General features: G+C 36.1%; 1 protein-coding gene across 2 annotated transcripts in view; it reads right to left on the reverse strand.

Annotated features, from left to right (window-relative positions):
* PLXDC2 (plexin domain containing 2) overlaps positions 1 to 15603 on the reverse strand; it is a 489244-nt gene that overhangs the window by 246575 nt on the left and 227066 nt on the right. For both annotated transcript variants that reach the window (XM_047740347.1, XM_047740346.1), the window contains one exon: positions 12358 to 12504. In XM_047740347.1, the coding sequence (XP_047596303.1) occupies positions 12358 to 12504 (147 nt within the window). The remainder of the gene's footprint in view (positions 1 to 12357; positions 12505 to 15603) is intronic.

The raw sequence follows: 15603 nt of genomic DNA on the forward strand, positions 1-15603 counted from the left end.
GACAGAAGCCTCTTAATACAAGTTAAGTATATGGAGTGGGCACATTTATCATCTTAAAAGCCATTTTTTAAAATGTCATTAATAAAAACTGCTTTTTTATTTTAAGACTTTTTTTTTTTTAAGACATCTTCTTATGTACAGCAATAAAGCTACACTTTCCTGGTTCCCCCAAGTGTTTATTCCATTTGTTTAAGACATAATCCTGATAAAAAGAGCTTGGAGCTTATGGCAAGAAAATCAGTAGTAACTAAACTTTAAGTAATTGCTGATTTCATGAGTTCATGATAGCAAAGTGTCCGAAGAATTTAGGGATAATTCACTTATTGGAGAATGAATTCATGAATCAATCATTAATATTTAGCTACATATTTTAACATTTTCTTCTCAGTCATTCAAATCATTTGATGTTTGAGGGGCACACATTTGTATCTTGTAGCTGTCAAATAGGTGGGATATTATTATTATTATTATTATTGGCAAAATGAGGTCTATATTATTTTTCCCAAAAACATTTCAAAAAATAAATCAAATAAATCTTGAGACATATGATTTTCAATTTGTTTATTTATGGCAAGCCTTAACATTGAGAGGAACTGCAAAATTTAAGAAAAAACATACGTTTTGCTTTATTTACATGGGTATTTCTAGTGACACTAGCTTTCGTCTGGAATACCTGAATAAATAATCTCATTTCCAATAAGATTTATATATCTAGTAAATAAGAATGATTGAATAATCATTCTTCTTAGGATAGCTTTTTTGTAGCTAACTATGAATAAACTTAATTTCTTAATTGTGATATGATATATCCTTCCAGAATGCACAATTGAGTAATTTTCTTGAACCTGGATAAAGTCCACATAAAACTCATTCACCTATAAGTGCTTAGAATCGATCACCAGAGCCTTCCTCCTTTACCAATCAGAAAACACACATTTTGTAATCTTCTTTTAATGGAGCATGATGAAGCTTTATTTTTCAATTTGCGATGGTTCTTTTCTCATTTTTAATGATCTAGCATGGTTTTGGACTCAGAGAGACTTGAAATTATATCCCTGCTTTGGTGCTTAGTAGCTGTGTGATTTCATAAATTATTTAGCCTACTTAAGCCACAGTTTGCTCATCTGTAGTCAAGACGTTTCTTCAAGCATTTATTATAAGGATCAAATGACCAAATAACATGTGGACCTTCATAAGCGCTGAGTCAATGATGGTGAATATTACATTACACACACGAAGGTGCCTAGCATAGCAATAGTTCCTTGGAACTAGTTTCCTAAACAAAAATAGCTCCCTATTTGATTCCTAACAAAGAGCTGGAAGTGATGGGATATCTGTTGTCTCTAATATCAATGCAGGCAAACTGCTTTACCAACAGAACCAATATCACCATAAGATACTATGTTCTGAGCCATGTTATGATGCTCTCATGTTTGTTATATTGGAATAATCATAACTACTATATTTATTGGTGTTAGGAAAATAGAATTAGCATTTAATATATCAGCCATTATGCCAAGTATTTTGCCTGTATTTTGGCAAGTATGAATGCTAAAATTAGAAATTGGAAGATAATAAACAGGATATTTGCATAGTCACAAAGTATCCTGCAAAAGATACCTGATCATCACAAAAGGAAACATAGTAACTTTACAGTGAAGGAACAAAATCTGGAAGACATCACCCAAAGCTGGTGATCAAAGTTAACATCACCAGTCACGTACCTCCTGATATGATGCACAATGAAGGACAAAATACCATTTCTGTAATACCACAAAAAGTAATTTTTGCCAAAAACAGAGACCCATGTTAAAACATGAAGAACAGCAGACAAACCCCAAATCAGACACATTATATGAAGTAACAGACCATTACTCATCAGAAGCGTCAAGTTCACGAAAGACGAAGAAAGATTGAAAAACTGTCATAGATTGAAGGATGCTAGGATATTGGACAAATACATGCAATGTAGGTCCTGGAGTGGATTCTAAATAAGAAAAACAGATGGTCTGGGAACAATTAACAAATATGAACAAGACCTACAGATTAGTTAAGAGTATAGGACAAGTGTTGATGTCTTGGTATCAATAATTATACCATGAATATATAAGGTATTGACATTTGGGAAGCTAGGTGAAAGCTATATGGGATCTCTTTCAATGTTTTTTGAAAGTTTTTTAAAAAACCTGAAATTAAAAAAAAAAAAACTTCACGCACACACAAAACGAAATAATAAGTTCTAACCACTAGAAGTACTAAAGCTAGAATTTTAATCCACATACATTTGACTCCAAAACTCTTGAGTTTTGACCACTATATTATTCTATCCCCCTTCTTCTATACCAGGTGTTTCTTTTCCTACCTTTTATCAGACCTTCCATAACTGAGTTTTCTACCTGGGACCCTTAATACTATCAGTTATTCATGTTTTTGTTCTTGGTAGACATAACAATTTCCTTTAAAATGCAGTAATAATAAGATATAGTCAGAAGGCTCTTATATGCATGAGGCCAAAGCCATAAAAAAAGAGAAAATCGAAAAATGTACAGTGTTCTTTGAAGAAACTCAGGATCTCAGGGCCTGGATGGACTGAGCCGTGCTGGGTGGAGCCACAGTGAGCCACGCACCATGAGGCCTGATGGCCACACACAGGTCCCTTCTCAACAGACATGCGCACAGACTGAACTCCATTTTTTTTTTTTTTTTTTTTTTTTTTTTGCACATGTGCGGCGTGGATGCTTCCATTTCCTACCCTCCAAGGACAGATCCAGGGTTCTTATTTTCTAAACTTAGAGAACGTTTGTTTTCTTTTTTACAATTCTCAATGGTAATTGCCTGTCACTGGTTTATTCACCCAGTTCACTGAAATTGATCTCCTCACAAAAGTAACATAAACTGAGACAGGAGAGTGATACAAATGTGGGCACATACACATGTATGTATGCAGATGTAGAGATAGAAAAATTTAAATGGACAGGTTTCCCCAATAAGCAACTCTTAAAGAGAGAAAATGAGTGACGGAGGGCATATACATGTAGGCAGCAGCGATTCCAACTTCTTTGATGGCCCCTGAAGTAAAAATCCTGTTTAGGCCATAAATGAGCTGAGTGTATTCCAGAAATAAAACAGCTATAGTGACCAGTATAACTCATAACATTTTGATCATGGAAAAACTTTTTTTTTTTTTTTTTTTGGTAAAAATGCAATGTTAACCACCTTTCACAGCCCATGTGGACAGGACATGATTGTTAATCCAGTGACTAAAAACACTGGAAACCTAATTAAAAGATCAAAACGTTCATGGAAAGGGGCTAATCAATATGTAAATATATGGACAAGAGACTGGCTATTCCTTTCAGAAATAAAGCCCATCAACTGAATTGATTTTCTGAGTTAGAAATTCTAACTGCCTCAGCACTTTTTTCCTAACAAAACTAAGAACTTAATTAACCCTGCATATTAAATGATGCTCTGCATGGGACCATGCCTATACTGGCAAACAAAATGGAAACACTGTGCATTTACCTGATGCTCCTTTAAAGGAATTAGAGGTGAAGTGAACTGTCACCCTATCTTTTGACCTCTCTCATTGCATGGTTCCCAGCAAACACTTGGCTTGCGGTAGCGTGCCCTGCATTTGTACATGTTGAAAATTATTCAAAGTTGTTTGTGTGAATATTTACCATTCAGGCAGGGTGCAGAGCAACACTGTTCAGGGGAACAGAGAAAGAGTAATGGGATTTTATAAAGAAGTCCTAGGAGGGTGGGTGGGAGGAGGACAAGAACCAGAAGCCACATCTGGATTTTTCCACACTGTTCTAGAAGCAAGGCAGTGGATTCCGTCAGGCGTCTCAAGCTGAAGTGCACATGAGAATCATCTGGGGTACTTGTTAAAATACAGATTCTGATTCTGCAGTTCTCGGGGTGAAGGGGTTGAAATTCTGCACTTCTAACAAACTTCTAGGGCTGCTGATACTGCCCCTAGGGACCCCACTTTGAGCAGCAAGGCTCTATGTCACATAATGGTCTTTGAAACACTAAAAACAGTGCCGTAAGGAAAGCTTAGCAAGCGTGAAATGTGTTAAAAGGGTAAATAGACTGCATTCTGGATAACATTGTCACTTTGCCTGGTAACACTTATATGGCCTGAAATTTTCCATTTCAGGAACTGAGGGATAGAGGTACCTGCTAGCCAGGCAGTGGCTCACTAAGCACTAAGCAGTGACTTGGGACCACAGTATACCAAAGGCAATGACACTCGTGTTTTTTCCTTGACCAGTGAACCTCCAACAGGGCAGGGCAAGAAAAATACTCCTATGGATGCTCCTTTGTTGTTTGCAAAGGTCCTCTCTTGCCTGAGTTGATTACAATCTGTCTTCCCTTCTTTCTCATCAGTGGAAAATAGCTGTGTTAAAAAGGTTAAATGTTTGCATGATGATTGTTAACATTAATGTAAAGGACATCTCTAGCACCATGCCAGCCACTGAGTTGAGCATTGCATAAATGGTAAATCATTTAATACTAACGACAACCTTAGATGGTAGATACTGTTATCGTTCCCATTTTACAGATAAGAAAAGTGATGAACAGAGAGTAAATAACACACTCAAAGTCACCCAGGAGTAGTTGGCAAAGTGGGGAGTCAAATCCAGGTAGCCTGTTTCAAAGTCTGTATATTTAAACATGATATCAAGTTGCCTTTCAACTGAGATGTTAAGATTTGGCACTAAATGAGGGCCAAGTTCATCAGAAGAATAAATAAACAATTCAAAACTTGATTACAGGTTGAAATTGAAATTTAGGACAAGTTCAGTTTTACCTCTTCATCTTCCTTTGTTAACTTCTCTTTTTTAACTTTTTATTTGGAAATCATTTAAAATTAAAGTTACAAAGAGCCTTCTATATTGTTTATACAGATTCACTAATTTCTAACATTTTACCACAGTTGGCAACTTCTGGATTTTTCAAAATCTGTGAAAAATGATGCCTCCCAACACAGCGTCTGGGAGTTGTTCCCTTAGAAAACCTACCCGTCTCTACAATCTACCCTGCAGGGGATTAGGGCTTAGGTGCCTAACCCCTGGCCCATTTATCAGCAATGAACCTTACTTGGCATTTCTTCTCAGGTAGCAGCTGCTGCATGATAAGACATTCCTGGCAATTCATCACCAACTGAGAGTGGCTATAGGAGGTTCACTTCTAGTCCCACTGGCATTTTAACAGAGCACCTCCAGTAAAGAAGGAAACAGATACCCACTTTCTGGGTCTGGAAACTGAGGCACAGCAGAAATTCTAACGGGAAGCCAACTTATAAACAAACAGTGTAAGATTCTATTTTCCTTAGGGTAAGCAATAGGGTATAACTTGGTAAAAGGAAAGAGACAAAAATAAAGGTAGTGAAAATCAGTATTATATATTTTTAAAGATTTATTTATCTTAGTGAGAGAAAGAGAGAGCATGAGTGGAAGGGGCAGAGGGAGAGGGAGAGAGAATCCCAAGCAGACTCTATGTTGAGCACAGAACCCAGCGCAGGGCTCCATCTCAAGGATCCTGAGATCACGAACTGAGCTGAAACCAAGAGTTGGACACCTAACTGACTGTGTCAACAGGCATCCTGGTATAACCAATATTTTTAAAAGTTCTAAAATACTAGCTTGTCCAAGAAATACCAGTTCCAAAATGTCTTAAATTTTTTTTATCTTCTATAATTTCAGATTTTTCATAGGAATTAAGTATATTTTTCAGTAGCATCCACTCTTAAAGAATATTATATTCCATGTTTTGCTAACTTTTCTGTGTTATAAAATACTTCCTGCAAGAGTCATGTGAAAGCTTTATCATTTTACAACTTCAGGGTGAGAATACGTTTTGCACTCGTGTTTTGTAAAATTAACTGTTAGTAAGTCTTCATGGGCTCATGGAGACATCTCAGAAAAGATGATCAAAAATAGGTTGGAGAAGAGAATCTAGAAGGAAAAACAGGAGTAAATGAACTTATTTATTCCACCTGAGACATGGCTGTGGGGTCCCATGTTAGGAGCTTTATGATTATGAAAGTTTCATGCAAATGAAATCTCAGACCAAGAAGGTTCCAGAGAAGCCTCAAGTGTCTGCCTCACTTGTAACTTTGAAAGCTGGGCAGAGATTTATCTATCTAGAATTATTTTGCAACTGTCCCTGGTCACAGAGTATGAATAAGGTTACCTCCAAGACTCTAATTTTACACAAATAATGGTAGTCATCCACTAAAGACACATATGGAGAAATAAGATTGAATTGAACTGAAATATGATGAATTAGAGTATGATTTCTTTTTAAAGTATGTTTTTGGATTTGAAAACTTATATAAAGTTATCTTATATAACATATATTATATAAGTTATATCTTATATAACTTATATAAAGTTATCTTATATAAAGACTTGTTACATGCATTAAAATTGATCACTGTAGGGTTCATAAAGCTATCTTTAAGACTCTCCAAAGTCCTTTCTCTGTCTGAAGTGGTTCCTAGATTCACAGGAAGATCTCAAGGGTAGCTTTAATAATTACTAATATACATCTATGTAAGTAATTGTATCAGTAAAACATGTTTACTAAACTCAGCATATTAGGTTAGCCTAAGGAACATTTAATCTGTGTTATTAAAGCCATCAGCAAGAGAAGGAATATATCTTTCTGTGTATTTATTGACTGGCTTTAAGGCAGGTGGACCAACTCGTTTCCCTGGGATGCAGAGGAAGAGAACTCAGCTACTCTAATCTCATGTTAGTTTTGTGGAATGGAACAAAGACATGCCTTTATTTTCCATAAAAGTCCCTCAAGTAATACTTTCTTCAGGACACAGACAATTATTCTCAAAATTGATAAGTGACTTAAGTACAATAATAATAGTAAAATGAACTAATTAAACCAGAATTTTGGCAGAGAGACTCATGGAGACACAACTCATGCCAGTCTGTCATTAAACTAGAGGAAAATCCTAAGAACAAAGGCCAATAAGGCCAGGTTGATGAACGGTTAGGTCTTACTTGAAATGGAACAGCTCACATGACAGAGAGAAGCAAGTTTAGCCAACCAGTCACAGTCAAAATAAATAAAAGCAACTTATTGTTAGTGTGAACAGAACTCAGGCAAAAATATGTGGTCTAAATTGCAGCCTAATAGAGACAGCAAATTACACTGACTTCTGAGTTAATCATTTAGAAAAATAACAACTTCTCAACAGATTTTCTGGTGTACAGGAAAAAATGAAATTGTGCAGTATGAGAAAACAACTGATCAAATCACCACAGACATCCAAATTTAGCCCACCAACAGCAACATTATGTAAATGAAAGACCCATGGAAATGTTAGTTGGAATGGTGTTACGTTCCTGGCCAAAAAAAAAAAAAAAAAAGAGGGGGGGGGGCAGGGAGAGGGAGAGGGAGAGAGAATCTCAAGCAGACCCCCCATTGAGCAAGAAGCCCAACACAGGGCTCCATCTCACAATCCTGAGACCATGACCTGAGCCGAAATCAAGAGTCGGACACTTAACTGACTGAGCCGCCCAGGTATCCCAACTTAATTAATATTTTAAAATGATGGTTTCTGGGCATCTTCATATAGTCTGAGGATCTCCACTGAGAGTAGTCCAATTTTCAAAATTAAAAAAAAAAAAAAAACATACAAGTTCCATAAAAAACCGTACCTGAACTATGACAGAGATAGCAGAATTTCATTTATTTTTGCTTGGGTTTCTTATATAAAGAATCAATCTTTCTACCAACAAATAGATTAAAAAAAAATGTTAAGCTAAGAGCATGCTTACATTTGGCCAAGAGCACACTGGTGTTTTCTTGCGGAAAAAAATTATGGAGCTACAACATAGATAAAAATAGAGATGCGTATCTATCTACTGGAGAATCCAGGAGAGCACTTGGGATTAACTTATTTGGGGATTGTTTTTTGTTATAAAGAATAAGGCCTCTCAAATAGCACTGCCTTACAATCTCATTTTTATTTACTATTTTCAGCATCCTTTCAAATCCATTTCATTTTTATTCTTAAAGAATCACTAGAAGGTAGTCAAGGCAGGTATTTTTTTCCCCCTTTCCTCCAAGTTATAAAACTGAGATACAGAGAGGCCAGAAACCGAGAAAATGAGTTTTGGAGCCAAGGTTTCATGACTTCCGTGACCCTGAATTCCTTCCACTAGGACAGTGGTACTTCTCTAGAAGTTGTGAATCAGAATTTCATAAACTATGGTTTCAGAAAGCAAAATAATTCTAATTTGTCCGGCTGTGGAATTAAACTTTGTGCCCCACAACAAATTAAATAATATGGATATAGAAATACAGAAGAAAATATCAAAAGTATGGAATTTGAAGGTTCACACAGAGGAAAAGAAACAAGTGGGATGAGTTCCTAGGTTTATAGTCAGAAACTTCTAGATCTGCAGTCTGACAACTGTGTGACTTTGAATAAAGGACAAAAAATCTAAATAAGTTCCAGTATTTGAATATAAAGCTCATTGCTTGCCATATGGTGGGGGCTTAGACAAATTTTCACTATCCTTTGTCTATGAAAACATGCTTCTTCCTCTAATCTATCAAAGTTAAAACTAGGTTTTAACACTTGCTTTTTTTTTACAATAATGATTTAAGAAATGTGATTCAAACCAAAAAGGACAATGGGGAGATCATAATCAAATTATAGCACACATATGTAATATACATACTAATGAGTATGGTTTACATTCTAAAAGGAAAAGGAAATCAATGTGTTTTGGCTTATGAAGGATTTGAAACGAATGATTTCTAAGTTTTCCTCCACCCTGATATTATAAAATGTTATTGTGGAAAGGAGAAAAGGGAAAGCTCTTACTTCAATTCTACTCTCTTCCTTTTACTAGAATATTACTTTAAGACTCCAAAATCCTGCTTAGACTGCCTTTGTAAATGATGGTGGTGGAGGGGAAAATATTTCTTTAAAAAATCATGCTGGGGGCACCTGGGTGGTTCAGTTGGTTAAGTGGCCAACTCTCGATTTTGGCTCAGGTCATCACCTTGGGGTCCTGGGTTTGAGCCAGTAACCTGGCTCTGTGCTTGGGCTCTGTGCCTGCGGTGGGAGGAGGGTCTCTTTTTCTCCCTCTTCCTTTACCCCCTCCCGTGTCCTCTCTCTCTAAAAATAAAAAAATCTTCAAAAAAATATCATGCTTTCAAGTCAGACACTTTTTTACCTTCCTCTGAGCCATTCTGCAGCAGCCTGGGAGGGAGAGGGAAGCTGCATCTTCAGGGACACCCAGTCTTTTCCAGTTTTCTCATTCACCTCCGGCTTATCCAGGGTTGGGTTTGTTAGCCAAATGCTCTTGGGTCTGCCTTTAGATACAGATTTCTTTTCTCTTTTTTTGTCTAATTTGTTGACAGAATGTATGTCCTTGGCCATGAAAATTATACCATTGGGTGATAAGATTTGAGAAACATCCGTCTTCCCTTAGAGCTTAAATTTAAGTCCTGTTTCCAGCTAAATTACCAGAGAGCTTTACACCAAGGATTATGATGCTTACGACATCAACAAACCTAATTAATAAAGTGGATGTGACATGTTCTGTTTGTCATTTTCCCTTGTGCTAAAGCCTCTCAGTAACATCACGGGGGAGAGTAGCAGCAGTTGGTGCCTGGGTTGTGTGGGGGTAGGAGGGAGGGTGTTTATGGACCCTACTGAGCTCCCTGGTCATAATACATTACAGTTCTGTCCTCAACCTGATTCTTCTCCCAGGAAGGCATAACAGAAATGGAGCAAAGAGAATGAAGCAAGATTGGAAAGGTGGAGAGGCCAATTGAGGAAATTTTAAACATGAATCACTCTTTAAAATTTGGAAATCTCAGAGTAAGATTTAACAGATACACTGAACAAAGCAAGAATGTTTGTAGAAAAAAATTTTTTTAATTTTATTTATTTATTTGACAGATAGAGATCACAAGTAGGTAGAGAGGCAGGCAGAGAGAGAGGAGGAAGCAGGCTCCCTGCTGAGCAGAGAGCCCGATGCGGGGCTCGATCCCAGAACCCCGAGATCACGACCCGAGCCGAAGGCAGAGGCTCAACCCACTGAGCCACCCAGGTGCCCCTGTAGAAAAATTTTTAAAAATATTCTATTAACGAAATGTGTAAGTTCCAACATAAAAATATACTTAGGTGAAGGACTCTAAATGGTGAAGTTTTCCAGGAAAAAGAAAACAAAAAGCTAAGAAATATTATCAATTCTGTTGTTGTAAATGGAAGCCTGTACCTAGGGTGTGTGTGTGTGTGTGTGTGTGTGTGTGTGTGTGTTCTGTTGATAGCGATAGGGAAAATGGGTATAGGACCAGTTTCTAACTCTAAGAAATGTTTTCAATGGCTAAAACTCTTGTTAAAAAACAAAACAAAACAAAACAAAAAAAAACAAGGTATGACAATGACAGAGTAGCTAAAATAAAAGTTTCTACCAATGGTAAGTATTCTGATGTCTATGTAGGAACACCAGCTAAGTCACAAGCAGAAGCTCAAGCATTTGCATTTCAGCCAATCTTTGGTGTTGAAAACAACAGTGTTACTCCCACACTACCAGTAAGAAAAAAATGGCTCATTACAGCATCATGATTTTTCTTGAGACAAACCAGAGAATTGAGGCCACATGGCAACTAAGCGAGCCCTCTTCCCAACAGAAAAAATATTCTTCGAGGAAAGACAAGACATTCAAACTGCTGCACTTTTGGAAGAGCAGAGGAAATTATAAAAGTGTGTTAGCAGAAATCCACTAACAGTTTAACTGATAACCTTCATTCTTGCCTAGAGGTTTCATCCATAGCGGCTGACACCACAGTTGGGCCAATTTACGGAAACTTCCTTCAACTGGATGCACCCAACATGTGAACTTTAGCAAAGGGCATTTTACACTATTAGGTACTGTAATATAGTGGGAAGACTGTCAAATGCAAGAAATTTCCGATAGACATTGTCCTAATCTAATCTTTCTCATTTGCTCTTCTTTTGGGAAAATCTGTTCTAAATCCAACAGTGAATCATTTCTGAATCTGTCATCTTGCCCGGGGTTGCCTGAATATGGAAAAGAAAAGGGATGACAGAATTCAGTAAGGCGAGATGGCTCCTTTGTTTGCTTCTCAGTCTCAGAAAACTTGTGCTCCACACCAACAATTCAATGAATCATCTCACGGTAAGTTATTAATTTCCATTTTAACTGTTAGAAGTTGATTTCCTGGAAAGAGGAAAGTCTACATATACACAATGAAGATTTTTGGCTAAAAATTTTGATATAACCATCAAATCTGTGCCTCTTTAAATCACGTAAGCCATTGACTCTATTAGTTCTATCTTTAAATCAATAATGGCAATTACATTTGAAAGGCCGAAGTTGTTGTGTTTTCACTTTAAGTCATATTAAACTGCAAAGACATGATTTCCTTGATGGTAAGATCATTGGTATTATCCATGAGAGCAAAACTAAATACTTTTGAAAAGTTAAATCAAGAATTTCTCAGAAAATGACTATTAAAAAGTGCTGTCTCATCATTTATTAGCTGGAGACCTTTATTTAGGCAGGTTCCTTGACTTTTCCAACACTCAGTTCTCTCATCTCCAATACCTGGATGGCAATAATATTTAAATAAAAGGGGATATGCTGTGAAGATTGAAAAGCTAATCTATATAAGCCTGTAGTCAGACATGTGGAATAGGAGATGGAAAGCCATGTAAAGTAAGTGACGCCTGTATTAGTATCCTGCCATTACCACTATATGGATGCAGAAACTACACCTCATTATAAAGTTACATTCCTTGTTTAAGGAGCCAGAGCTGGTAAATGATAAAATCAGGCTGAAAAAATGTTTGGAGATTTTCAGATTTAATTTTTTTCCTTTATATCAAACTTCTTCACTGAGATACATAATTTGGTCTACATATGCCATTGGAATCATAAATGTTTCTGGTGAAATCTTTTTCAGACCAAGAGATTAATAAACCTGTGTAAAATGGGAGATACCAAATTCACCTGGTTTTTTTTTTCCAATGTTCTCTAAATTCATAGATTACAAGAAGACTGAAAATCATCCCAGATCAATCTTAACTTTGAATATTCAACTCATCATTTTGCTAGGGAAATTATGGCTAATTTATTTAATTAATTATTAAATTGATAGTGGCTTCTCAAAATAATTCTTTTTCATTTTCTTTAAGATCTTATATGCAATTACTAACCTAAATTGCAATTGCAGAACAAAATAATAAAAAGTGAACACAACAAACCAGGGCTGATATGCCAATTAAAGCAAGAATATCTTCCCAGCAGGAAAAAGCCCTAAAAATGCCAAAGCACTTACTGCAGCTTGCCGATGAGTATTGGACAATATTCCATGAATCTTCACTTTGTCCTTTTCCATTTGGTCTATGTTCACCCACAAACTCCGGCTGGCAGAATCAGAGGGACCATATATCCGAGATATATAGTAATTGTGATCTGTGTCCTCCTATAATAAAAGAATAATGCACATCAAGAACAGAGACAACATGGATGGGCCTTGGGGTTATTATGCTAAGTGAAATAAATCAGACAGGGAAAGACAAATCCTGTATGTTCTCACTTACATGTGGTATCTGAAAAAGTCGAACTCAGAAAAACAGAGTACGATGGTGGTACCAGGGGTTGTGGAATGGGGGAAGTGAGAAGATGTTAGCTGAGAGTACAAATTGCCAGTTATAAGACAAATACCTTCTGGGGATCTAACCTATAGCATGGTAACTACAGTTAATGAATATGTAATTATACACTTGCAGGTAGCTAAGAGAATAGATGCCTCACTACAAAAACGAAATGGTAATTATGAGATGTGATGGAGGTCTTAGCTAACGCGAACAGTAATGGTAGCATTAGGGGCAATTGTTTTTCAGTATATAAGTTCACCAAATCAAGAGGATGTACACTTTAAACTTATACAATGTTCTATGTCAATTATGTATTCCAGCCTCAATAAGGCTGGAAAAAAAAGCATTTAAGTCAATATATACCTAATTTATATAATTGACACAGCTGTAGACAGAGTTCCATTAAAAAAAAGAAAGTCCGCCCCCAAAGGAAAGAAAAAACCCTAGAGATAGTGTCCCTAAAATTCTTAAAAAACGAACAACAACGGTACTATGAAACTAGACATGTTACTATTCTTCAAAATAGCCAGAGGCGTTAAATAACCTCTAAGGAAAACGAATTAGATTTAAAAACATATAAAATAACCCTCTTTAGAGGAAATTGTTAAATAAATAAAACATAGAGGAAAATGTACACTCTGTTTACAATATGTCTTTTTACCACAGTAATTCTGGGGCTCTAACTGCCGCCTGAACAAAATGTCACTTTTGGAAATATTTACTGAAAACCTGAACTATAATTACTACTGAGTGACGACAAATCCAAACTTCTCTTCTTTAAAACTTGGGCCGGATCTAAGTTAATGATCCTAGGAATGGAAACAACACATTTTTCCCCCTATAATTTGGGTTATTAAATTCTACTTTTATTTGAAGTCACAGTATAGATTATCACCATGGTGCCCATCACAAAACCTTTAATTTTCACTCAATGAAGAGATTTAAATGTTTTAAAAGGAGGATATTGCTGAGGAACACCCAGAAAAATCATATGATTCTTGCCTAACTCAGATTGCAATGGATTTTACTTTTTTCTTTTTTACCATAAAATGTGAATGTGCTTATCAATTTGAGGAGTCTGCTAGATAAAATATATTTTAAAACATTCAGGTATATGTAAAGATAATGTTTGGTAAATAGAAGGTATATGATTTGAATAATAAGGTATGGAATGCGAACTCTGTTGAATGCATTTGTTACTGAAGTGCTAATTAAATAAAATACAATTATTCTTGAAATCTAGTCAGAACAGGAATTCCAAGAACCTTTTCACAAGTCATCAGGCTATTAATATAGAAAGCTGACTACATAAAGGAAAGGAATTTCCTAGGCAGTATTCTAAACAGATTTTTCCCCGTGAATAAAAGAAAAATTATGGCCCTAAATATAAGTCTTGAGAACAGTGATTAAATGTTAACAGTAAGATTAAAAAAAATCCTCGGTAAATCTCCAACCTCTAATTAAACTCTAGGTATCACATGCAAATTATGGGTATAACCATAATGAAAAATAAAAAAGTTCTTCAGAGAAAGAAGAGAAAAGGAGATACAAAGAAGAACCATGAATAAGATTCCATGCAGCCCAAGAGAGATTTAATATTCTAGTGGTTTTCCAGCACTCTCTTCCAGAACATTATGACACTGACTGCCTGGGTTCTAGGAGGGGAACAAGCATTTTGTTGTGTCTCTAACATATATTCAGCACCTTTCTGCTGTCTGGTGCTTCACCATGGAAGCTGTGAGGTGGGTACCCTCTTTGACACTGAGCACAAGCCATTCTACACCCATCATTCCACCGGCCACAACAGCCCATGGCATTAGAAGCACATAACCTAAAATAGACCAATTAGTGAGACATGTAGGAGTTTATATAAAAAGAGATAATTTGCCTTATTCTGATGGCTGAGATGTCTAGCCATATGACTTACAACTACTGCCACCATTTTGCTACCATGAGGAACCCCCACCTGAAGATAAAGCAAACACAGACAGAGATGAAGTCATCATCTCTGCAAGCACAAGAAAGCCAGCACCCCCATCCAGTGCGTTTCGTGCATCCTGGGCTTTTTTACTTAGTTGAATCATTAAATATTTGTTATTATTAAAACACCTTGAATTGAGTTATTGTCAATTCTGACAAACACATTTCCCTAACTTCCAACCAAAGAATCCTGACAAACACATTTCCCTAACTTCCAACGAAAAGAGACTTAACTTAAGCAACATTGAATAAGGTAATCTCTACAGACTTATAGATCTGGATAATAAACATCTATTCAATTCTGGTATTCCAGCTAATTACACGGCAGGAATGGACACTTGCATCTATACTGCTGGAAATCATCAAGCCTGAATTATAAAGGATAATGATTCATTTTATATTTCAATGAATTGCATATAAGGGGGGTTTTGAAAAAAATAGTCAATAAGTTTAAATAAAAATTTTAATTCTTCTCCCTATTGCTAGTATTACTCTAAAGAGTTCAGCAAGACTGAGGTCAGAGATGTGACCTTCAGGTGAATTATATAACAGAGTCTATGATGATGCCAAAACTTACCATATAAATACCAAATATTCTCTTAAAAATTATAGACTTTCAGTATAGAGTTCAATATAATTGCTACAATTGACATATCTAAAATGACTTTGGTATTTCCCTTAACTCCTAAGTCTCTATAATTAATCAAGAAACAGTCTTGAAGTTAACATAAAGAATATCATTATGCTTAAATAACGGACTGTTTGCAAAAATACACATGATCTTTTTCTAATTACAATCACTGATATGTCTAATAATAATGTTCATTTTTACTTAAATCAGAGCTGCCCAAAATTATGTCACATCTTTGAAAATATTGAGAAACTAAAGACTGGAGTTTGGTGTTCGACTTCTATAGCCCAAGCCTGCCAAGTTGTCATGGCAA

This window comes from Lutra lutra, chromosome 8, assembly GCF_902655055.1.
Source record: "Lutra lutra chromosome 8, mLutLut1.2, whole genome shotgun sequence".
Classification (NCBI taxonomy): domain Eukaryota; kingdom Metazoa; phylum Chordata; class Mammalia; order Carnivora; family Mustelidae; genus Lutra; species Lutra lutra.